This window comes from Callithrix jacchus, chromosome 15 (assembly GCF_049354715.1).
Source record: "Callithrix jacchus isolate 240 chromosome 15, calJac240_pri, whole genome shotgun sequence".
Lineage (NCBI taxonomy): Eukaryota > Metazoa > Chordata > Mammalia > Primates > Cebidae > Callithrix > Callithrix jacchus.
Window position 1 is genome coordinate 103,928,825 of NC_133516.1, and position 22,053 is coordinate 103,950,877.

The 22,053-nt window shown below is 52.9% G+C and overlaps 1 protein-coding gene across 27 annotated transcripts in view; it reads right to left on the minus strand.

The window, feature by feature from the left end:
* The window catches only part of BOC (BOC cell adhesion associated, oncogene regulated), a 75,637-nt gene that overhangs the window by 2,286 nt on the left and 51,298 nt on the right, over nucleotides 1–22,053 (minus strand). For 6 of the 27 annotated variants that reach the window (XM_035274517.3, XM_035274515.3, XM_078352364.1 and 3 more), the window contains exons 5-18: nucleotides 17,071–17,217; nucleotides 14,483–14,626; nucleotides 12,706–12,996; nucleotides 12,042–12,314; nucleotides 10,713–11,020; nucleotides 6,915–7,077; nucleotides 6,391–6,501; nucleotides 5,745–5,951; nucleotides 5,208–5,389; nucleotides 4,563–4,668; nucleotides 4,085–4,207; nucleotides 1,411–1,632; nucleotides 494–729; nucleotides 204–280 (exon numbers count right to left, since the gene is read on the minus strand). In XM_035274517.3, coding sequence (XP_035130408.3) covers nucleotides 204–280; nucleotides 494–729; nucleotides 1,411–1,632; nucleotides 4,085–4,207; nucleotides 4,563–4,668; nucleotides 5,208–5,389; nucleotides 5,745–5,951; nucleotides 6,391–6,501; nucleotides 6,915–7,077; nucleotides 10,713–11,020; nucleotides 12,042–12,314; nucleotides 12,706–12,996; nucleotides 14,483–14,626; nucleotides 17,071–17,217 — 2,590 coding nt within the window. Of the gene's footprint in view, nucleotides 1–203; nucleotides 281–493; nucleotides 730–1,410; nucleotides 1,633–4,084; nucleotides 4,208–4,562; nucleotides 4,669–5,207; nucleotides 5,390–5,744; nucleotides 5,967–6,390; nucleotides 6,502–6,914; nucleotides 7,078–10,712; nucleotides 11,021–12,041; nucleotides 12,315–12,705; nucleotides 12,997–14,482; nucleotides 14,627–17,070; nucleotides 17,218–22,053 lie in introns of all 27 variants that reach the window. The other 21 variants (XM_035274511.3, XM_035274507.3, XM_035274512.3 and 18 more) reach the window with 7 other exon arrangements.

Here is a 22,053-nt window from a genome sequence, read left to right on the forward strand (position 1 = left end):
CAATTCATGCCACAGGCAGAAAGGGCATCACAACTGCAAATGTAACAGCTGCCCATCAGGGCAACGGCTCAGAGGAGCTGGCTGTCAGCCGTGGGGACCTGAGTGCAGCGCTACTGCATGGCTGTGACTGACCTTGGATTTGAGGAGCTAAAGGGAAAGTGAGGCTGTGGGGCTTGGGAGTGAAAGGGGAAAGGCCTGGTTACCTGGTGATCTGGTGATTTTGGGGGTCGTATTCATTGCCAAGAAGGTTCTGCGTCAGCAGGCTGCCTGTGTCATTCTGCTGCTCAAAAGGAAGAGTAATGAGACGGCCACACTGGGCGTCCAAGGAACTTTCCAATGTTCACTGATCAGCAGGAATATCTGCTCCTGACTAAAGAAAGCCCGGCCCAGCAGCCCAGGCCGAGACCCCCAGGAGGGAGGAGGCCCCCTCGGCAGCCCAGCCACTCCTCCCTCAGTGCCCCATACCTGCCGCCCACGCCCAAGAGTGTGCTACCTGCTGAAGCTCGCCTGGGCAGGGTTGCTGTGGCTTCACGCCCAGGTGGCCCACTGCAGCCACGGGGCAGGCCCTATTCACACGGATCCCGTTGGCACAGGCCCGTCCACTGACGCCACTGAGGTAGCGCTGTCCGCTGGCCTGGTGGCCTGGGAGTCCTCCCAATGGCACCACAGTATAGGGGCAGGCAGAGGGTGGAAGGGCACTTCCAGGAAAACCCAGGTCTGCTGTATGTTCTGGAAGAACAGGAAGACAAAGGTGTGCTTAGGCCGAGGCAGCCTGGGACGGTTTGGAAAAGCCCACAAGGATCTCAGGAGACTCCTGGCCACATAGGGGGAAGGACGCAGGCGGGGGCTGATGGTGTCCAACAGATGGAGAACACTTTCCCTTGGAGTCTTCTTTATGTTGCCCATTTCTGCCTGATACCTGGACTCTTCTGCAGGGAGAAAAGTGGGGAGATACAGGAGGCGGTGAGTGAAAAGAAAGAGCGATATTTAGAGGAGGCAAGTTGACCAGATGTGTTGCCATCTGAAGCAGAAATCAGTGAGTGTAAGTCAGATTCCAGGATCAAGGGGAAAGCTGAAAGCAGTTCACAGCCCAGTGAAGAGGCAGGATGGACGGTAAGTACGAACGTGAGGTCAGAGGAGCAGCTTCGGACACCCAAGAAGATGGAGCCACATAGATCCTGAGCTCCAGAGGTGCAGAGAAGACAGCCCAACTTTCACTCCTTCCTCCTCCCCAAGCTGAGGTCTGTGAGCTGTGGGGAGGGCCCAGTCGTGGGGTGTTCTCTGACCTCGGAGACCTTCAGGGTCTTGGGCTTGAGCTCTCCGTGGATGCAGACCTGGGCAGAGGCCTCCTTGGTGGGCTGGGAGACCCCCTTTCCCACCCAGCCTCCTCCCACTGAAAGCGTCACTCACTTTGCTTGGACCAGGCCCTCCACAAGCAGAAGGGGATGAAGGTGACGATGATGAGAACGATAGAGCCCAGGACAACCCCAACGATCAGATAGGGCAGGTCGCTGGAACGAGCCACCATGGCCCCAGTGCCCACAGGTCGCTCTATGGTTTCAGGAGGGGGCGGCTGTTGGGGGGCCAAAGTTGGAGGTGGCAGTCGACCAGGCTGGGCAGAAGACTTCCGAGCTGTAATTGTGGACAAAACTGAAGTCAGTATCTATTTCTTCGACATTTCCTTCACAACAAATGGAAAAAAAAATACCGTCATTCCATGGGTGTGGGAAATAGGGTCAAACTCACAAAATACAGCCTTGAAATCCCTTATTTGAATGGTGTCCACACTCAGCATGACACTGGCATCTAATGTGGAATCTGGGTTTGTGGCGAAGACCTGACCCCAACATTTAAAGCAGAGCCTGAGGCATCTGTGAGCTACGAGCTACAGTTGGACTGGGTCCTTCTGGCGGAAGTGAAGTGCTTCCGGGAAGAACAGCGGGTGAACTTATGGAAGAAAATATTTAAAAGGCAGGCAGCCAGAAAAAGAACTGAGATGGAAGAATTTACCCTCAAAGTTGTTCTTCCTGGTGGATTGAGACATGAAGTACTAGGTATCAGCACGGATCACAGCAGGGAGACAGGCGTTCCGGGACTCACAAGGACACACAGCACGTGTGAGATGCCAATTCAGAAGTGGAGCCAAGGCCACCAGCTCTTCACTTCAGCTCTGCTTTTATAAGGTGTATCTGACCCTGCTGGCCTTAGTGGCTGTCTTCTCCCCTGGCTTTTGGACTCTGTCCCCTGACATCCCCCACCTCTCTGCTGCTCTCTCTGTGCCATCTGCCTCCGCAGACACTGGGAGGCTTCCTGGTTCCTCCCTGTCTGTACTCTGTATATTCTCACCTAGTCCCATGACTTCCACCTGTATCCTAAAGACCCCCAAGCCAATCTCCCATCTGGACCCCCTGCCTGGGGCAGGAGCCCTGCTTATGAGACACTTCATTTCAGTGTCTCCAAAGAATCCAGACTCAGTAACCCTCCTAGTGGTTTTACCTAGTTCCTGTCTCCTGAAATCTGTTTCTCTTCTTGCTGTTGCCATTTCAGTAAGTGGTAACATCGCCTGTGCAGTACTTCCAGCTGGAAACCTTAAAGTTTTTAACTCTTTTCCCTCTCTCCCAGCCCTGGCATGCAAGCAGTCCCTGATCCCGCCCACACCTCCGCCCACACATCCCTCATCTTCACCTTTACTTTACAGACCCACTTCTCAACCCCCAGCCCATTCCCTGCACAGTCACCAGTGACCCATCTCAACAGACACATCCACCGGCGGCCCTCCCCTACCTCACAGCCTCGGGTGGCTCCTGCTCTTCCTGACTGCACCAGCTCATCTCACAGCATCCTCAGTGGCCTCTTCCCTGGGCATTCACTCCCATAACCTCCTTCCCAGTGCTGGAGCCACGTCCAGGCTTGGCCTGTCACCCATGCCACTCTCTCCTCATCCCTGGCCTAAATTCGGTCCTTCCAGAAGATCAGTGTGAAGGCTTTAGGAAGCCTCTTCCTCCCTCTGGGCACTCCCTGCACCAGGTGATTCAGGATTCTTGGCTGTGCATGGATCTGCCCTCCCTCCCGTGTACGTGATGGAAGAGGGCAGGGAGAGACACGGAGGCACTCAGGAAATGCTGAGCGACAGTCAGTGAAGCAGGAGAGAGAATGCTGGTGCCTTGATACAGGAAAAGGTATTGTTCCGTCGCTATTCCTATTCCTTTGTGACCTTCTCCTGATTGTTCTTTGCAATACAACTGCTTTATCTCACTTTCAGTATCTGCAAAATGGATCTATAATGCCGTCTCCCCATCTGACCAATGTGCAAATATTAACAAGTTATGGGGCCGGGCTCGGTGGCTCACGCCTGTAATCCCAGCACTGTGGGAGGCCGAGGCAGGTGGGTCACGAGGTCAAGAGATCGAGACCATCCTGGTCAACATGGTGAAACCCTGTCTCTACTAAAAATACAAAAAATTAGCTGGGCATGGTGGCGCCTGCCTGTAATCCCAGCTACTCAGGAGGCTGAGGCTGGAGAATTGCCTGAACCCAGGAGGCGGAGGTTGCAGTGAGCCGAGATCGCGCCATTGCACTCCAGCCTGGGTAACAAGAGTGAAACTCCGTCTCAAAAAAAAAAAAAATAACAAGTAATTATGTGACTATGTTTAACATGTTTTAAGTGTAATAGAAAGGGGCTGGGCTTGTAGTTAGACAATCCTGGCCCAAAGCACGCTCTGCCCCTAACTGGCTGCCTGGCCTTGGTAGAAAGTATACAGGTTCCTGATACTTCCTTTCTCATTTCATGGGATCGTAGTTCAGTTAAATAAACCAACCCATGTAAGGACCAAATATCACTGCAGGAATAAAGGGTTTATAGGAAGTTCTTATAAACTTCCCATGAGTTTATGGATGAGTTGATTGCCAAGTTCACTGAAAGTGTCACGATGGCCTATCTGGTATTAGGCACAAATAAGAGTGAAAAGTGACAGAGTCTGCAAAGAGCCTTCCTGGGAAGGAGGCCAGTGTGGCACAGGGAGTGGGGACTCTGCCTTCCTTTGCTGGAAAACCGGGACAGGAGAGAAAACCCAAAGAGCATCACCTTTGGTCTCACAGATCATCACGTTGCTGAACTCGCTCTCCCCTCCTTCATTGAAGCACTGCATTTTAATGTCATAGGAGGTCTCTGGCTGCAGGTGGCTGATGGAGTGCCAGTACCTGTCCCCTGGGAAACAGAGTCAGACAATCATGCACAGCAAGGTGTAGATCGTTTTGCTGATCCCCATCTCACAGTCAGACTCGACCAGGGCAGTGTGTGGGGAAGGATGCCACTGACTGGCGCAGGGGTGACGTGTGGAGCAACGCTGGAGATGTTCTAGGTGTCCACCCATGTTCCTGTTGTCCCATCGTCATGTGGGTTCATGAAATGGACAGCTTCAGGGGTACTATGAGTGAGTCAATGACACGGAGCTCAGACACAGGTTTATTTATGCTTTACCAGATTTCACCGGTACCTTGTCCCCTATGCCAGCGGAGGACCCTGTATCACACAGAAACTTAAACACAGAAGCGTTTCTCACCTTCCACCATATCCTTCTTGTAGTCACTGTCGTTGTCACTGTCTGTGGGTCGGTAATAGATATAAAAGCCATGGATTGGGGTGTTGTTGTTACTTGCTGGGATGTACTAGAGGGAATGAGGAGGGAACACGTTGACAACGGGCAGAGAAAACATCTAAGCAAAACCAGTGGTGTATGGAAGTCCTACCCCAGCCCAGAGCCTGAATTTCACTGGGGGCCCCTGACAAAGACTTCTAATGCCATCCCCAAGGTTCTCTGAAAAATGCTGTGAAATTACTCATTATTTTATTTAGCCTAGAGATCCCTAAGCTTTTGAAGAGAAGAACCAAACTGCCATTTCTCCAAAGACTTCAATTGCTTCTGACCGCCACCTCCCCCCGACATGTGAGGGGTCCCTATGGCTGAGAAGGGGAGCTGAACGACTGTGTTGGGAGCCCCTGTGGTGTCAGGGGAAGGGCAGGAAGGAGGGGGAGGTCTACCAGGGCAAGGCGCCAGAATCAACAGGAGACTCTAGAGCAGCTCCAGCCACTAAGAGCCTCCCAAATTCCACGGATCAGGCTTTCGGGTGCCCTGATCCCCAGGTTCGCAGGGAAGGGCGTTTGGCATAGGCTGTCTTCCGCTCAGCACGAGGCCAGGCCCGCTTACCATCCACTTGAGCATGATGGTGGTCTCATTGACGGCGTCCGTGAAGGTGATGTAAGGACCCGCCACGGGCCTCTCATACACGCGGCCGCTGTAGCCTGACACCACGTAGGGCCGAGAGGGGGCGCTGGGCTCGCTCTCCCCCAGCATGTTCAAAGCCCGGACTCGGAACTTATAGGAGGTGCCTGGTGGGAGGGACACTCACTGAACTCAGGAGCTGGGGAACACCGTCTGATTCTCCCACAGCCTTTCAAGGCCCAGGACCTGGAGGGGTCTTCTGGGCAGCCCTTCCCCAAAGCACGTTCTCAAAGGCCTCACAAGAACGCCCGCCCTTGGCAGAGCGGAGCTGCGAGGGAGATGGCTCTGGATGCTCCTCTGGAGAGAGGGAGGTGGACGGAGGGCTTGTAGGACTGTGGTGAGCCCCACAGGCAGCAGCACCTGAGCATGCCGGAGGGTGAGGGCCTGGGCGCAGAGAAGGGGATCCCAGGCTCTTCATCCTCCTCCAGGTGGTCAGGGGCAGCCAGGGGATCAGGCCCCTACCTTTCTCTAGGCCTGTGATCTCCACGGAGAGTCGCGAGGGTGGGATGGCGCTGGTGGCCAGAATCCAATCTCCCACTTTCTTCAGCTTCTTGTACTCCACGCGGAAGGACTGGATTGGGAACCCACCATTGCCACGGGGGATCCAGGTCACATACACTGAGGTCTCAGAGGCCATGGAGATGGTGGGCCTGTCGGGAGCTTCTGGGGCTGGGAAAGACCGGACTCGGTGGGGAAGGAAGCAGCGGGGGATGAGGCTGTATGCCCACTGGGCCTGGTCTGCTCCTCCCCACAGCTCTCCACCCACTGGTGTTCGCATCAGACCTCCGCGTGGCTGCCTGGGCCTCCCTCTGCTGGGGGAAGCCTGTGAGCTAAGACCCCTTATGCCTTTTTTCTGCACAGCCTGAGTGTGAAGGCCAAAGGGCCACTGCTCTGGCCTCTGCTGCTCTCTGGATGCACCCGGTCAGCCATCCCAGCATCAATGCCAGCCTTTTATTTAAAAAGCTACAAACTACATTGCCTCATGTTGGTTAACTGGGAGATGGCAAGAAAATGTCATAAAAATCCTAGACCTACAGAGGCAAGACCCCATTGAGCCTCAGGAACAGGGCCTCTGAGGCAGTTCCAGTCCCTGCTGCTCGGGGCTTACGGGAGAGGCGGCCATGATCCGACTGGCTGCTGCTCCGGGGGCCGGCTCCAGGGTCATCTCTCTGGATCTGCTGCTCCTTGCTGGCCACGATCTCAGGTTTGGGCCGCCGTCCTGAGTGGAAACGGGCTGCAGTCAGCAAGGGAAGAAGCAGGCATCAGACATCCCTCCCACAGAGTCCTATTTGCCCGAGACTCTGCTGAGGAGCTTGACGGAGTGAGGCAAATACGCATCCTGGGCCCTGAGGGTGTGGGCTGGGCCTTGGTGAGCCTGGCTGTATTGTGGTACCGCTGCTGGCCCCTGTGTGAATGGAACCAATGGGCACCGGAAAGGCTGGCTGGCACCTGTCTTAACGAGAGCTGGGACCTTAGTGTGACACAGAAACCACGAGGGGGCGGCAGCTGGAAGGGCAGATGAAGTTCGAGGAGAACAGCTGGGGCAAGGTGAGCAGGAATTCTGACCTGGGCTGGTAGAACTTGCTCAGACCCATGGAAATGCCAAGCAAAGGGGCAGCGTTTGACTCTCACCGGTTCGGAAGGTGACCATGGCTGTCTGGCCCTTGCCTGCACAGTTGTAAGCTGCCATCTCCACTTCATACAAGCTCCCGGGGTCAAGTTTGCTGAGGGTCAGGTGGTGCTGGCTGGCTGGAATGCCAGAGACGGTCCAGTCGTCAGAGGAGTTTGTGACCTGCTGGAGAAGGTAGCTGGTATAAGGAATGGCATCTCAGCCTCGGGCGACAAGTGGGTTGTGGTTTGCAAGGAAAGCAGCACTGAGCCCAAGAGGGCAGGAGGACGGGAAGGACGATGGGCCAGGTTGGAACTGGGGGTAGCACAGACTCAGACTATCCCCCACCCCAGCTATAGGACCTACCAACCTCCTAGGACGGTGAAGTCAGTTTCCCTTATCCCTCGTGTAATGAACTCATCAAAGAAACCTCAAGTGGGGAAGTCAGCCTGACTGACACTGCTGAGAACAAAGACCTTCTCTCCCTGTGTTTCACAGAATCTCCACGTTTTGCTTTTTCTCCTTCTGTTTGTCAACTAAATGCACTTCCCTCTTTGTCTTCTAAAGAGAGGACGATGAGAAAGACAGTGACAGCGTCAGCAGCCATTGAAGCAGCAGCGTTTGTTGCTAGCACTTCCTTGGTGCGAGGCTCGAACTAAGCAGTTTACAGGCGCCACTTCCTTTTCCTCAAAATAGCCCAAGTGATTGGTGTTAACATTGTTTCCACTTCACAGATAAGGAGAGACAAGAGCAGTTTGCTCTAGGCCACGTGGCTGGTGAGCACAGTAACTATGACCTGACTCCAAAGAGCACTGCACCCTATCCCAGGAAGAAGAGTCTGGGATCCAAAGTCCTGGGTTCAAATCCCGGTTGTGGAACTCAGAGCAAGTCTCCTAACTCTCTGACCCTGAAGCTTTGCACGTCACCAGCGAGGGAAATCAAATCTCTCAGGTTGTTCTGAAGATGAAACGAGAGAACTCGCATAAAGTGTCCTGCCGTGAGCTTGGTGTACAGTAGTTTCCCAGGAAACGCCTGCCAGGCCCCCTCCCCACATCCTCGGCCCAGGGCGGTCTCTACCATTTCAATCCTCCTGCTCCAGTCGTTGCTCAGAACTTACAAACTGTGGCTGAACTGTGACTATGATGGTCACAGTTAATGGCTGCACATTCCTAGCTCTTTAAAGGAAAAAGTAAGGGGGCTCCAGGCTCACCAACAGGTGATGCTGAGAGGCTGCTCATTCAGCCCCCTGCTCCGCCCCACCAGCTTTTGGGACAAGGGGCTTTACTGCCAACTCTGTACGTCCCAGAGCGCCTGCTGGATCCTGGACTTGTGGTTAGCTGGAGGAAGAAAACAGCTGGAATGCAAAGCTCTTTTCCCTGAGCAGAATATTCCGAAGTCGAACAAAACCTACCATTCAAGGCACAGGAATGGTCTGGGCTCATTGTCAGGGTTCCAGGATTTGTTCCAAGGGGAGAAGAAGTTTTTACAAACCGAGACTCCCCAGTGGTGCTGGAAACCCAAACACAGTAGCCCAGGGTCTGCAGATGCACCAGGAAATGAAACTTGCTTCACGCATGTGAAATAGTGAAAATCAGCGGAATGGTTCCCAATCCCCAGCAAGAGAAGGGGGATGAGAAAACGGCCCAAATGCTGACTTTTGATTTCAAATTCTTTCCTGGGTGATCTTTAAGACTTGCTAGTTCTGTAAGAAAGAAACTGCTTTCAAGCCCTAACTTCTGCCTTGGCAACCCCAGGCTAAAGAGCCCCCAGGCTGGAGCCTGAGAGAAGCCAGACACAGCAGGGGCCTGTCTGGACTCTCACTTCCCCTGCGCCCCAGGCACCCCTGCCCTCCCTGCGCTGGCCTCACACTTCCACTGGGCTCAGAAATGAAAATAAGAAATGGAAGGGTAATTAGTCACTGTCTCACACACTGAGAGGGTGAATGCGGCCTGAGCCTGGCATTTCCGGATGACCACAGCAAGGCCTTTGCCAGTCAGCCTCTTGTGCGAGGCTGCTTCGTGGCCACCTATTGGCCTGAAAAATATTATTCTTGCTCTCACTCTGGGTTTTGTCTCCTGGGAACCACGGGCGTTTGGCCTGCCCTGATCTTTGTCTACAACTCTGAGATTGAGGTGTCCAGTTACATGGGGAAATAGGATTAGGAGCAGCCCCGTCCTGTAACATGTGAACAATGCTGCTTTTTGTTAAAAACTCATTCACCCGCTCTGCTGGCTGCCTATGAAGAGGCCAGCAGGTGGAGGGCTAATGAGACTGCTCCCCACCATCCCCCTGCCTCTAGGGAGGCAGCAAAGGGGGCGTGCCTGTGCTCTGCCTTACGTGTCTTTCTGACAACCCAGGGTCTCTGTGGGCTTGTCCTGACCCAAGATCTTCTAGGAGAGGATGGAAGGGAAAAGAACAGAATAGAAGCAGTCAGGGGCCAGGGCTACGAGGTAGGGAAAGGGCTTCTGTGCAGCGAGCACATTCCACTGCACAGAGTTGATTGTGTTTTCTTGCTTGCTTGTTTTTGGAGGTGGGGAGGAGTGGATAGATGCTTTTAATTCTACGTTCACATGTCTTCCATCAGGTGCACATAGCATTTTAATAAGCAAATGTAATACCAATGCACAATAAAATTCAGCTATTTATCAAATACAATTTTTTAAAATCCATTTAAGAATAATAGTTTTCTACTACCAAATGTCCTTAGAAAGAAAATGGCATATACCTTGAGTGAACAGAAACATTTTCAAGGACATTTTGTTACGGGGAATTTCATGTCCTCCTCCCTGCAGGGTAAGAGCAGGTAAGAGCACAGCCTTGAGCGAGAGTGGTGGCCGGGGGACTGTGCCCGGCCTCACAGCACACAGTGTCCAGGAGCACTGGCCGGGCTGGACTCTGCCCCTGCATCCTATCAGAACCAGAGATTTCCCTCCCTGACAGCTCCTGGACAGACTTCTTCTGTCAAGGAGAAATAGCTGAGGTCCGAACAACATGATGTGCTTTGAGCTCAAATGCCTGCTTGTCAAGCCCAAGCCCTGACGGATTCTGAGAACAGAGAGGGTATTTCAGAGCCTACAAAGAAAACACTTGTTCACAAATATTTGTTTTCCTGGCATTACAGCTAGCTCACCATGCCAGGGTTCCTGCACGTATGTACCCAGCACAGCTTAACTTTCGTGCAAAAATGAAATGTAGTAACAACAAACAGCAGAGGAAAGCAGGGTGGAGGGTCATGGTTAGCAGTGGGGAGGGTCATGGTTAGCAGGGGGAGGGTGATGGTTAGCAGAAGGGAGGGTCATGGTTAGCAGGGGGAGGGTGATGGTTAGCAGGGGGAGGGTCATGGTTAGCAGGGGGGAGGGTCATGGTTAGCAGGGGGGAGGGTCATGGTTAGCAGGGGGAAGGGTCATGGTTAGCAGGGGGAGGGTCATGGTTAGCAGGGGGAGGGTCATGGTTAGCAGGGGGAGGGTGATGGTTAGCAGCTGGGAGGGTCATGGTTAGCAGGGAGACTGTTCATCGTCTCCTCAGGGACTAGAAGAAGCTGGTGAGAGCTTCTGAGAAATGAGTGCGTAGAGCTTAGTACTGGATGCAGGCACAAGGCTTGTTCCTGGGCCTTCTAGGGTCCCGCACGCCCATCTCACAGCCAGCCTCCTGGGAGGCGGCACGGATGGACACTGGAGGAGACAGAAGGGCCTGATTAGAGGTGGGGATTACTGGTTCTGGCTTCAGAAGCTTAAGGGGAGATGGCCAGGAGGCAGTGACTCTGCTCAGCCTCGCAGGGAGGGCTATGCAGGGGAGGCACCGGCGCCACACCAGGGCCATACCTTGCGGTGTTTCACCACATAGTAGAGGATCGGCGCCCGGCCACTGCCCTCATGCCGAGGGCGCCACACCAGTTCATATGAGTCAGTCTTGGAGGTGCGGGGCGAGCTGAGGATGATGGGGGCCTCGGCGGGAGCCCCCTGCCCCTCCTCTCCTGGACACTGCGGGGAAGCGGGCTGCACCGATGTCGAGGGTCTGGGGAGCGCCGGTTGCCCTCTCAGCATCTGCTCAGGGCTGCCCGGATTGAAGGGCGGTGCAGGAGGCGCGCCAGTGGCTGGCTCATAATCCTGCCATAGCCTCGGGGTTGTGCCTGGAGGACCGACAGGAAGAAGGAAACGTGAGTCCCCTGGTTTACCTGCTGAGCTGTTGTTCCTGGGGAGAAAACAGAAAGAAGTCAGAGAGGCAGCTGGGGCCCACCATCAGCCCGACCACCACCCACTCTGTGCTGCCCAGCCAGGCTCTGTGGAAGACAGCGCCGGTGTCCCTGTCCTGCCACAAGGAAAAGGCAGCTTGGCCTGCCTTGCCAGGGGCTCGAGGGTGGCAAGCAAACATCCCTGTGGCCTGCTGTTCTCCTGAGTCCGTGTGAAGTGCATCTCCAGTGAACTAACTCAATTTGCTCCTGAGGCCCCGGAACCCTGCGCCTTCCTTCTTGGCCTTGGCTGGGGATGGGGCTGTGCCTTCATGGTGGGATCTTAACACCACGGCACCATGTGGGCCTTTTCCTACTGGGAACGTGAGACATGAACCCAACTTGGAATCTCCCCTGAGAGTCTTCGAGGCCAGGAGGGGCACTGCTTCCTTCAGGAGGCTTCCACAGGATCTCCCCTACCTGGCCCTCCTCACCGCAGGACACGGGCACCCCGTAATGCTGACTTAGCACCGTACTGCATTCACTGCTGCATTTTTCTCAAGTTGGCTCCCTGGTAACTTTCTTCCCCATAGGCGAGTTCTTGAGGGCAGGGTCTTTGCCTCGTTGCTCTGTGTCCCCCACATTACCTCTCCCCAGGCCGAGCACGGTCACTGCCCAGCTGGCACAGGCCCTAACTGGAATGAAGCTTGCTGAGAAGGACAGACTGACTTTTCCGTACCAAAGCACTAGAGCGGTGCTTGTCAAACTGGGTTCCATGGATATGTAATGCTTTAGTACAACAATTAAATGGGTTATTTTCATTAGTGAAAATCTGCACTTCTGGTTTATTGTTTACATGAATTTGAGCGTACAACTATTAGCTTCTTTATCTTATATACTGGGGTTCCAAATTAGATTTTATTTGAGAAAAGGATTCCGTGAATCTTCAGCTGGAATGTGAGACCCCCTAGGCTACACTCACTTGGCCTGGAGGTCCGCAGCTGGACCACAGCATGGGCGCTCCCAACTTCGTTCTCGGCCATGCACTGGTAGACGCCTTCGTCCTGAGGCCCCATGCTGAGCACGCGCAGGGCCCTGCGGGAGAGCCGGAGGCGCTGGCTGGAGATGAGGGGCACAGCATTTCTCAGCCACAGCACAGAGGGCGGAGGGTTCCCGCGCACCTCACAGGTGAGCTTCGCACTCTGGCCCCAGGGGATGACCAGCTGGGACAGCTCCATGGTGACCTCAGGGGGCTCTGCCAGGAAACCAGAGCAGGGTGAGAAGGGCTGTGTCTGTCTGTCCCAGGGCCAGATGGGCAGAAAGGGACGCAGTTCGGAGTGGCTCCCCTGCCCTTTGGCTGTTGCTTTTTCCTAACGGGCAGCATAGAGGCAAGGACAGGTCCAACACCTTCACTGTCAGAGTCATGACAGGAGGGCCCCAGGACTGCGTGCCTTGGCTCTAGTATCCAAAGAGCCCTGGCTCTGGGATCCGAGGAGCCCTGACCCTTCAGCATGCCTGTTACTCACTCAGCATGTGGTCTTTCACAAGATGCGAACCCTCTATGAGCCTGGGTCACATTTCTAGAAAGGCCGCCCAGACCAGAGAGAAAGAAGGCCAGGAGAAGACAGTCCGCAGCAGACACTCACCAAACACCTGGACGTTGTAGAGGATGACCGCTGCCCCAGGCTGCCCCACCCCGTTGTCCGCCATGCAGCGGTAGGTGCCCGAGTCCTCTTCGCTGGTGTCGTCGATGAGGAGGTTGCTCAGCAGGAAGCGCGTCTTGTAGCCAGTGACACTGGACCCATCCTTGGCCCAGGTGACTCGTGGGGGTGGGATTCCACTGGCTACACACTCAAGAATGAGACTCTGGCCTTTGGTGACAATGATGGTTTGGGCCTCCGGCGGGTAGATGATGCGGGCAGCCTCAGCAGTGGAGCCTGGAGGGGCAAGTAGGGCAAGGACAGAGGCATGCGGACCAGGACGTCCTGTACAGCATCCCCAGGAGGCAGTCCCAGAGAGTGTGGAGATGGGACCAAATAGCCATTTCAGGTCTTTCGACCTATGTAGAGTGGGGCATGCTACAGAATTTCCCCGGGACTTGGTGTCCTTATCTGAAACAAGGGCTTCTTCTGCAGGGAGCTGTTATGAGTTAGAAATGAGGTAACACAGAAGAACAGCAGCGTCAACACAACATATGCACAGTTAACTGTGAGTGTTGACAAAAAGAGAAAGGTGAGGGGAGGAGAGAAAGGTGAGGGGGAGGAGAGAAAGGTGAGGGGGAGGAGAGAAAGGTGAGGGGGAGGAGAGGCTATTTAAATGGCACAGAGGTTTCTTCCTGCTTGCACTCAGTAAGTGCACTGTGAGGCTGAAGATGAGATGGGGAACGAGAATCTGCCATGCCTCCAGCCCCACTCTACGGTTCTGAGGCCCAAGTGTCTCCCACAGTGAGCATCTCAGAGCTGGCCTCTCACTGAGCTGAATGGAATCCACTGTTTAAACACACGCATTTCTCATATTGCAAGTCCCCAAATGCAAATCACCTATGTCCTAATCCAGGCGCACAGCTGGGGAGGCTGTGATCTTTCTTCAGCACTGGGAACTCATTGAAAGGCACGTCTGCTCTCCAGTGTGTGCTGTTCCTCAGCGACCTTCGAGGAGCATGGGGGCCAATTCTGCCTAACATGCGAACCAGGGGCAGACCCAGGTTTCCTAACACCTGATATTTATACAGTTTCAGAGACCTCAAAAAGAATGGAAAACTACAGAAAATTAGGCCCTTGAGAGGCCTCTGTTGGTGAGTGAAGCTTCATTACCTTCTCAGTGATTCTATCTCTGTGCCAACTCTAACTCCGTGTAAGATGTCACTGCTCTGAATAGTCAGGGACTCCAGACAAGTGCATGGAAAGGGAGCTGCTGTTTTCCTGTGCATTGAGAGCATGAGGGCCTCCTGGACGCTCACCAGAGGGCAGTGCTGGGCACACCTCATCAGTGCAGACAGCGCAGGGCCAGGAACCTCATGTAGGGCAGAAAGGCGGCCTGAAGGCCTCCCACGTGGGCGTCTGTTCCAGGCTGTGTCCACTGCCGAGCTTGAGACAAGGCCTACCATCCTGCCCCAGCACACACATTCTGACCCATCCCAATTGCAAAGTAACAGTGAAGGAAACCTCCTAACAGGCAGGTGTGGCAGCAGGCACAGTCTCTTGCCAGAGCCAGCCCAGGGGCTGTGTGCTGTGAGAGGCTGGCCCTGAAGCTGGCCAGAGGGGAGAGGACACTTCGTTGAGTCCCAGGGGATCCCCCTGGCCAAAGCCAGTGCACACAGAACTGCAGCTGGGATGCGGCACCTGCAGGTATCTACCTCCCTTCCCATCTTTGCGAGCCCATCAGTGACGCCCCCATCCCCCAGCAGGTGGGCCCAGGCCTTACGGCGCACACGCAGCCTGTCGCTGGAGCCAGAGGTTTTCACTTCCTGGGTCACTGGGTTGTAGGCCGCACACTTGTACATGCCCTCGTCCTCCTGGCTGGCATTCACAATCTGGAGGTTCCCCGAGGGCATGATCAGGTAGTTATCTGTGGAAAGGGCAGGGCCAGGGGAAGATGGGATGAGTTTGGGTCCAGAATGCTGCACTCCGCAGCTTCCACAAAGGAGAGGTGCGTGGAAGAAGGGGGGCAGGCTGGGCAGGCACTAGGAGCTGATGTCCACCTGGGTCCCCACAAGCCCAAGCCTAAGATGCTTTCTTCCCATAAATCCTTGCACCAAGCGGGACAGAGTGCCAGAGAGAAAAAGTAACTAAGCAACCAGCTGACAGGCTGGTGGACTAACCGCCCAAGGTAGTGCATAGGTCTATGGAAGAGCATTTTATACCTTCAAGGGAGCTGGGGAGGCTGGAAAGAAAGCAGGATTTAGAATCAGCTCTGGATCTGCCAGGTATTAACTATGTGATCTTGGGCAAGTTATTCAACCTCTCCACGGTAAGGATTGAGAGGCCCAGGCTGCACACATGGGAGATGAGATCATCAATCTGCAAGCCTCCAGGAAGGAGGAAATTGACTTTGGAACTTCCCATCCTTTTCCCTTCCCAAATGACTGGCAAATCTTCCCATCAGTCATAGCCATCACTCAGAGTCACTCATTATTGCATCTCCGCCACTTGGAGAGGAATATTCTGACTCCCGACCCCGCCCTCCCCATGAATGCCACTGAAATACTTTCTTCTGCAACAGGGGCCTGTTAGGCTCTGTCTGCCTCTGGTCTAGGGGTACCATGGCATGGGCCCCCAGGGGTGTTCAGGTTCTGTAGCCAGGAGGCAGATTCACAGCTCCTGGACACCCCAGCAACTAGGGTGGCATTTGGCTTCCTGACAGGCAAAGCTGTGGCTGTCAGCGCTGAGCTTTGCTCTGGTGGCCCCTCCTGGGAGCTGTGCTGTTGCCAAGCCTGGTGCCTGCCTGCTGCTGGGCCACCCAGGAATGAGGTGCTTAGCAAGGCCAGATGGAGTGGGAGAAACCCTTGGCCTGATGGGGCAGGCAGGCCTCTCCAGAGGCTGCTGCCAACCTTCTGCTGGGGACAGTAGGGATTAATGCTCTTCTTCCCTAGTCTCCTTAGTTCTGAGTGGCTGGAGGTTTCAGAAGGGTTTCACCCTTTTGAAAACAGTTTTCTACATTTTCTAAGTTTTCTATAATGAACATATATTCCTTGCATAACCAGAGTTAATAAAAATATCTTAAAATCAATAGATTATTTTTAAAGGTATAATTTTCTTTTTTTTTTTTTTTTGAGACAAGGTCTTAACTCTGTTGGCCAGGCAAACGAGGAGAGGGAAAGATGAAGTCCACTACGAAGATTGCTCCCTGCTGCATGGGGAAGAGCTCCACCTCCTGCCAGGGAACCCTGGGGCCCCATGAATGCCTCTCATCAGGCAGCCTTCCTGTGTGTGCCTGGAGAGCTCCACCTCCTGCCAGGGAACCCTGGGGCCCCATGAATGCCTCTCATCAGGCAGCCTTCCTGTGTGTGCCCAGAGAGCTCCACCTCCTGCCAGGGAACCCTGGGGCCCCATGAATGCCTCTCATCAGGCAGCCTTCCTCTGTGTGCCTGGAGGCACTGAACTTCCACAGGCAGCATCCAGAGCCATATGCTGAGAGCCTGGATGTAACAGCAGCGTCTCAGGAACATGGTCTGGAGCCGGCAAGGATAAAGAAATTCCTCATGCTAAGACAGAGGACTTTCATAATGGAAGCCACCTGCTTTGGGACCCGACAGGACTAAATATCAAGAGAGAAGACATGGCCAAGCATGGTGGCTCAAGCCTGTAATTCCAGCCAAGTTGGGAGGACTGCTTGAGCTCAGGAGTTCTAGACCAGCCTGGGCAACAGAGCAAGACTCTGTCTCTATAACAAATAAAAAATAAAGTTAGCTAAGCATGGTAATGTGTGCCTGTAGTCCTAGCTACTCAGGAGGCTGAGGAAAGAGGATCTCTTGAGCCCTGATGATGGAGGCTGCAGTGAGCTCTGATTGTGCCACTGCACTCCAGCTTGGGTAACAGAACAAGAACAAGACCCTGTCTCATTTTTTTTTTTTTTTTGAGACGGAGTTTCGCTCTTGTTACCCAGGCTGGAGTGCAATGGCACAATCTCGGCTCACCACAACCTCCGCCTCCTGGGTTCAGGCAATTCTCCTGCCTCAGCCTCCCGAGTAGCTGGGATTACAGGCACGCGCCACCATGCCCAGCTAGTTTTTTTTTTTTTTTTTTGTATTTTTTTTTTAGTAGAGACGGGGTTTCACCATGTTGACCAGGATGGTCTCGATCTCTGACCTCGTGATCCACCCGCCTCAGTCTCTTAAAAGAAAAAAAAGTGGGAGGAGACAGCTGGCCAGCACAAGGACAGGGCTGCTGGCATGTTGAGGAGGCTTTGGGAGGCAGTCACAGCTGCCCTAGCTTTGTTGAGCAGGGAGTGGTCAGAGGAGGCCAGCTCCCCTTCTGGCCTCAGCCTTGGCCTCTGGGCTCCTGCCCACTCACCTCTGGAGGCCTCCAGCCACTCTTGTTTGACGCTGTACCGGACCTGGGCTTTGGGGTGGCTCTCAGGCAGGTGGCAGGCAATGACTGCTGTGTTTCCCTCATCCACTTCAATCACGTGCTGCACATCTAACTTGAAGTCCTGCAGATCTGTGAAGAGAAGGGAAGGCGCTAGTCAGAGGAGAACAGAGCAAAAGCGTGACATTTCAGGGTGGGCTTGTGCCTTGGTGTTGTCAGTCATGACACAGGTCGTACCTAGGGGGATATCAGGGGGTCCTCTGAGTTCTTCCTGCAGCCTCTGTTGTCTACCAGAGTTTATAAGGATGCGGGGCCCTCATCACTGATGGGGTTCACTTCGTATATACAAGCTGGGGGAAGGTGCAGAGAGAATCCCATCAAGAGGTGCCTCTGGCTCAGACCAGCCTCTTCTGTTACACTGAGATGTGGGGACAAGTTGGCTCTGCTTATTCACCCCAGAAATGCATGAGTCAAGGTACAAATGTCAAAAGATTTGGCTAATGGAGATGGAAGGGAAAATAAAAGCAAATGCTGATGTCTTTTCTCCAATTTGATTAAGAACAGCCTTCCCAGGTTCTTCTTAGGTATCCATGATGACAAGTGACAGCCCTGAGATTCCACTTGATTGCTGACCATGGTTATAACCAGAAGGCCGATTCTTGCTGCAGAGGAGCTGCACCCCATGTCATGGACGATCCTTCCATGGTGCTGGGGGCAGGACTCTGGATGCTCTACGGGTTTTCTAAGGCAAAGAGGGATCTGCCAGGACGACGGCTTAATGGCAGCGGACTGAGGAAGAGCCAGGGTCTCCGGCAGCCCCACGGCCATCTCTCCTGGCTTGGCACCATGGGATCTAAACTGGGAGGGCATGGAGATCCATCTAGAAGAGGAGCAGAATGTTTCCCAAACAATCCAAGAGTCCAAACAACAAATCTCTTTGTATGAGCCAAATCACTGACGCCGCTGAATAAACAGGGGCCACTTGCACAGCAAAAATGCATGCGTTCCAAGATGGAAATCTACAGCTGAATTTCAGAGGAGAAACAAAACTCACAGAGTATAAGACAGACGGAAATATTCCACCCAGACACTCTCCTCCTAAAGGTACTCAGAAAGCCCTGGAGGCACCTTCTCCAAATGCTGGCCACACCGAATCCTGCTCAGCCCCTCCTGTTGGGGCTGACTGCAATCTCACTGTGGGACTGCACCTGCCTGTGCTGTTGTTGCCACTGGAGAACCAGAGAGGGCTGGAGTCAGGTTTCTCACAGAAAACAAGAGATAATTACCAAAAACAAACTGGAGTCACCCTAGGAGGGCCTGGTGATTACAGTACTCAGTGAGGTCAGGAGGGTTCCCACTTCATGGAATGTTCCAGCAGCTCTTAGTCACTTCAAGCCAACACAGCAGAGGAAAGCTCTATTGTTTCTATTAAAAGATTGATGTCCCTTTGATTGCAACATTAGACTGTGAACTCTTTAGGGGCAGAGACCGAGTCTTGTTCCTGTCTGTGTCCCCTGAACATAACCCAGCTTCTTGCCCAAGTACACATTTGGCAAGTGTTGAATGAATGTTAATAAATAAATGAATGGATATCTTGGAAGCTGAGCCCCACGAGTTAGGTACCAGTTTGCCCACTATGCTGCCTAGAAATTCAAATTCATCGTTGAAGTTGACCTACATTTTGAACTTACGAACAAGAGCGGAGCACAACCAGTGTTCTATGAACATTATGTCTAAGCGTGGCCAGTGGTAGCTATTTTGCAAATAGAATGTTTCTTAAGAGGTTATGTGGGGTATGAGAGAAGAGGTGAAATAGGTCTAGTAAATGTGCTGTCAGAAATATACGCTATTCAAGGAGTGGTGTGGAGAAAACAGTGAGAGGACAGCTATTCGGTTCTCCATGATGTGCTTAGTCCACATTGCATGCCTGTGTCAAAACATCTCATGCACCCAATACACACACATACTATGTACCCACACACGTGTACACACACATGTGCGCACACACATGCGCACACACACACACACACTCTTAAAAAAAAGTGATTGATTCCTTTCTGTTGCCCCATTTCACTTTCCAGGCAGAGCAAGCACAATGCCTCTGGGTCAAAGTGAGATCTCTCATAGATTCCTTCCTATGGGCAAGTGTAGGGCCTCCTGGGCTTTAAATAATGATTTCAAAATTATTTCATGTTTTGTGTGTGATAGCTGACCCTAAATAAATTATAAATTCCTCGTGAGAAGCCTATTAATTTTTCACTCCTCACCCCAACCCCAAGCTCTACTGCATAGTACTGAGGACACAGCAAATGCTTTCTAAGTCCTTGCTAAATAAATACAGTTTGGAAGGCTGAGCCCAAGGCCAGCTTGATGGGTGTGCAGACACTTGATTTAATGTTCTGCTTTCACCACCTTAAAATTCTTAATAATGCTTCAACAAGGGACCCTACATTTTCACTGAGCATTTGGTCCCACAAATTAATTAGCCAGTCCTGGCTGAGCCTCTCAGCCAAGACAGCTAATGAGTTTTCTCTGAGAGAGGAGGAAGGTTTGGACTATGGGAAAGGAATTGCTTGAGCTCAACATGTTCTGGCTAAATATTGGTAACTTTGTTTTCTGAAAGCAATTCACTTAAAAATGCAAAGGCCTTAATCCTCCTTCAGGCCAGGGCGCCCTGTACCTGCCAAGTCAGGAGGCTTCCCACAAAGCGAGCTATGAGTGCTTGTGAGCTTAGAGGCATCTGGAAAATTCCTCAGGCTCTGTGAAGCACTCTCCTCCACAGTCAAATAAATCCCAAACTACTCCACCAAGAGGTTTTTTTTTTCCTCCTCCTTTTCTTACACCATTCCAAGGAATTTGCCTCAAGCAAAGAATATACTTAAACCTAGCAGATCGTTTGGCAAGAAAGATGTGAGCAACTAAAGGGAAGTGTGGCACCAGGACGCCATCTCCCCAGGCTCTTGCACACTGTAATTGAGAGCCTATCCAGGCGCAGAGCAAGCACTCCGCCAAGCACCCACCTCAGCAACCCAGTGGTAGAAAACACTGTCTTTTTAAATCCCCTCTTGGCTCCTGCTGCACCCTCTGACAGATGCTCAGCTGGAGACAGAAGGCTGTGCAGTGGGGGAGCATGAAGTTGGGCACCGGTCAGCCATGTGGCCAGACAGCCCCTCTGTTCTGATGCCAACATGTGCACAAACGGCCTGTACAGGCAGGACCGAGGGCACCCCAGCTGGGCATCCAGCTCCCCACAAGGGGCAACTGGCAGGCGAGCCTTCCTGGCTTCAAAACAAATAAGCAGCAGTTTGGTCCCTGGCCCTGTCCCCTCCCCGTGCCTCCTCAGCTTAAGCCTTAGCTTAAAACACTCCCAATTTTTGGCTGCCTAAGTAAAACTTGAGTTTCACTAAGGGATCAAAGGCAGAATAATGAAGTGAGGAATGATCTGAAAATCAGAGGACCCCCTTTTTCTAGTGTTTTTGGACAGGAAGGGGGCCAGGGAGGGGTGGGGAGTTCATGATCAATAAGAGCCTAATCAGCCATCAGAAGGGGCAGAGGCAGAGAGGAGCTGTAGCTGGCGCATGTGAAGGAAACCAGCCTGTTCCCAGGCGCCTTTGTCTGCGAAGCCCATTTCCTGGCCGAATCCCTAGGCTGCTCAGTGTGCTTCACTGGAAATAAGGGACAGGCCCTTCGATTACAAATGGGGTTAGCAGGCCTCCGCTGCAGAAAGATGGATCAGGTTTCCTGGGGAAATGGTTTGACAGGACACCTGCCTTGCCTGTTGGCTGGTGTGTCTGAGAAACCCATTAAAGCAATGTTTTTGCATCTTTAATCCCTCATCTCCCCTCCCCTCGCACCCTTCTTTCACATCCTCTCTGTGTATTTTCCGGCTACTTCATTAACTTGTCCACATTTATCAAACAGCTAGTTGGCCTACTCTTGCTTCTCGGCTCCCAACAGGTCAGAAGTCCTGGTCTTTGGGGCCATCTCTGAGTTTGCTGACCTTATTACTTGTCACAGAGCTTTGTGATTTCTGAGAAAGCCCATATATTAGGCTCCCGAAGAACTCGGCCCACGTCCTTCCTTCTGGAAGCTCAGTTTCCAAAGGGAAGATGTCCACTCTGATATATCACTTCTGTAGGAGGCCTGAACACATAGGTTACAGGGATGTGTGATGTAGTCTGTGATTTCTCTTCACCTTTAAAGGTACGTCAGGCACAGAACCTTCCGGCTATGGGAAGAACAGACAGCAAATTAAAGGCTGTCAAAGGCACGTGCATGTGGCTGCCATCAGCAGGATGGCACATTTTATCTTGAGTCTCTTGAACTTCTTTCTCACCGCCTTCTGGCCTCTATCCTTCTTAATAAAAGGCGTGGCGGAGCGATGAATTACATTACAATATTTGGTGTATGCTCATGCATTCTCATAACACAAACTGTCAGATATTCCTTGGGATTCCTAGGGGTAATCCATAAACCTAACAATCACTTCCAAGAGAGTTCTTCATTCCATCTTCTCCCGCATCCTCCCTTAGGCTGCACATGGAGTTTGATTGTGTTTGAAGTAAGGAGACAAGCAAGACCCCACCGTCTGCTGGATGCTTCATGGAGGTATCAGTATCCCCATATCCATGAGCTCTACAAATTCTGGCCTTCTACACATGTGGGTGCTTCTCACTCACTGTCCTGTCCTACCCTCTTGCCTGCTCCTGGGGATCAAGGGACACGCCTGCACTCCTCTACAGAGGTTTGGATGGGATCCACCAGGTCACAGGGCTCCGCATGGGACTCATGTGGCAATGCTCCCAGGATGGCTTAGCAGCCTCAGGGCCACCAGCAGGTTTCTGGGCTGGTGGATAATTCTATTACCCAACTGTCACGACCTCCAAGCCTCAACTTGTCCCTGTGGCAGCTTGCTGCACCTGTGGCTAATGCTGCAAAGCACAGAGGATTCTGCCCTAATGAAACACT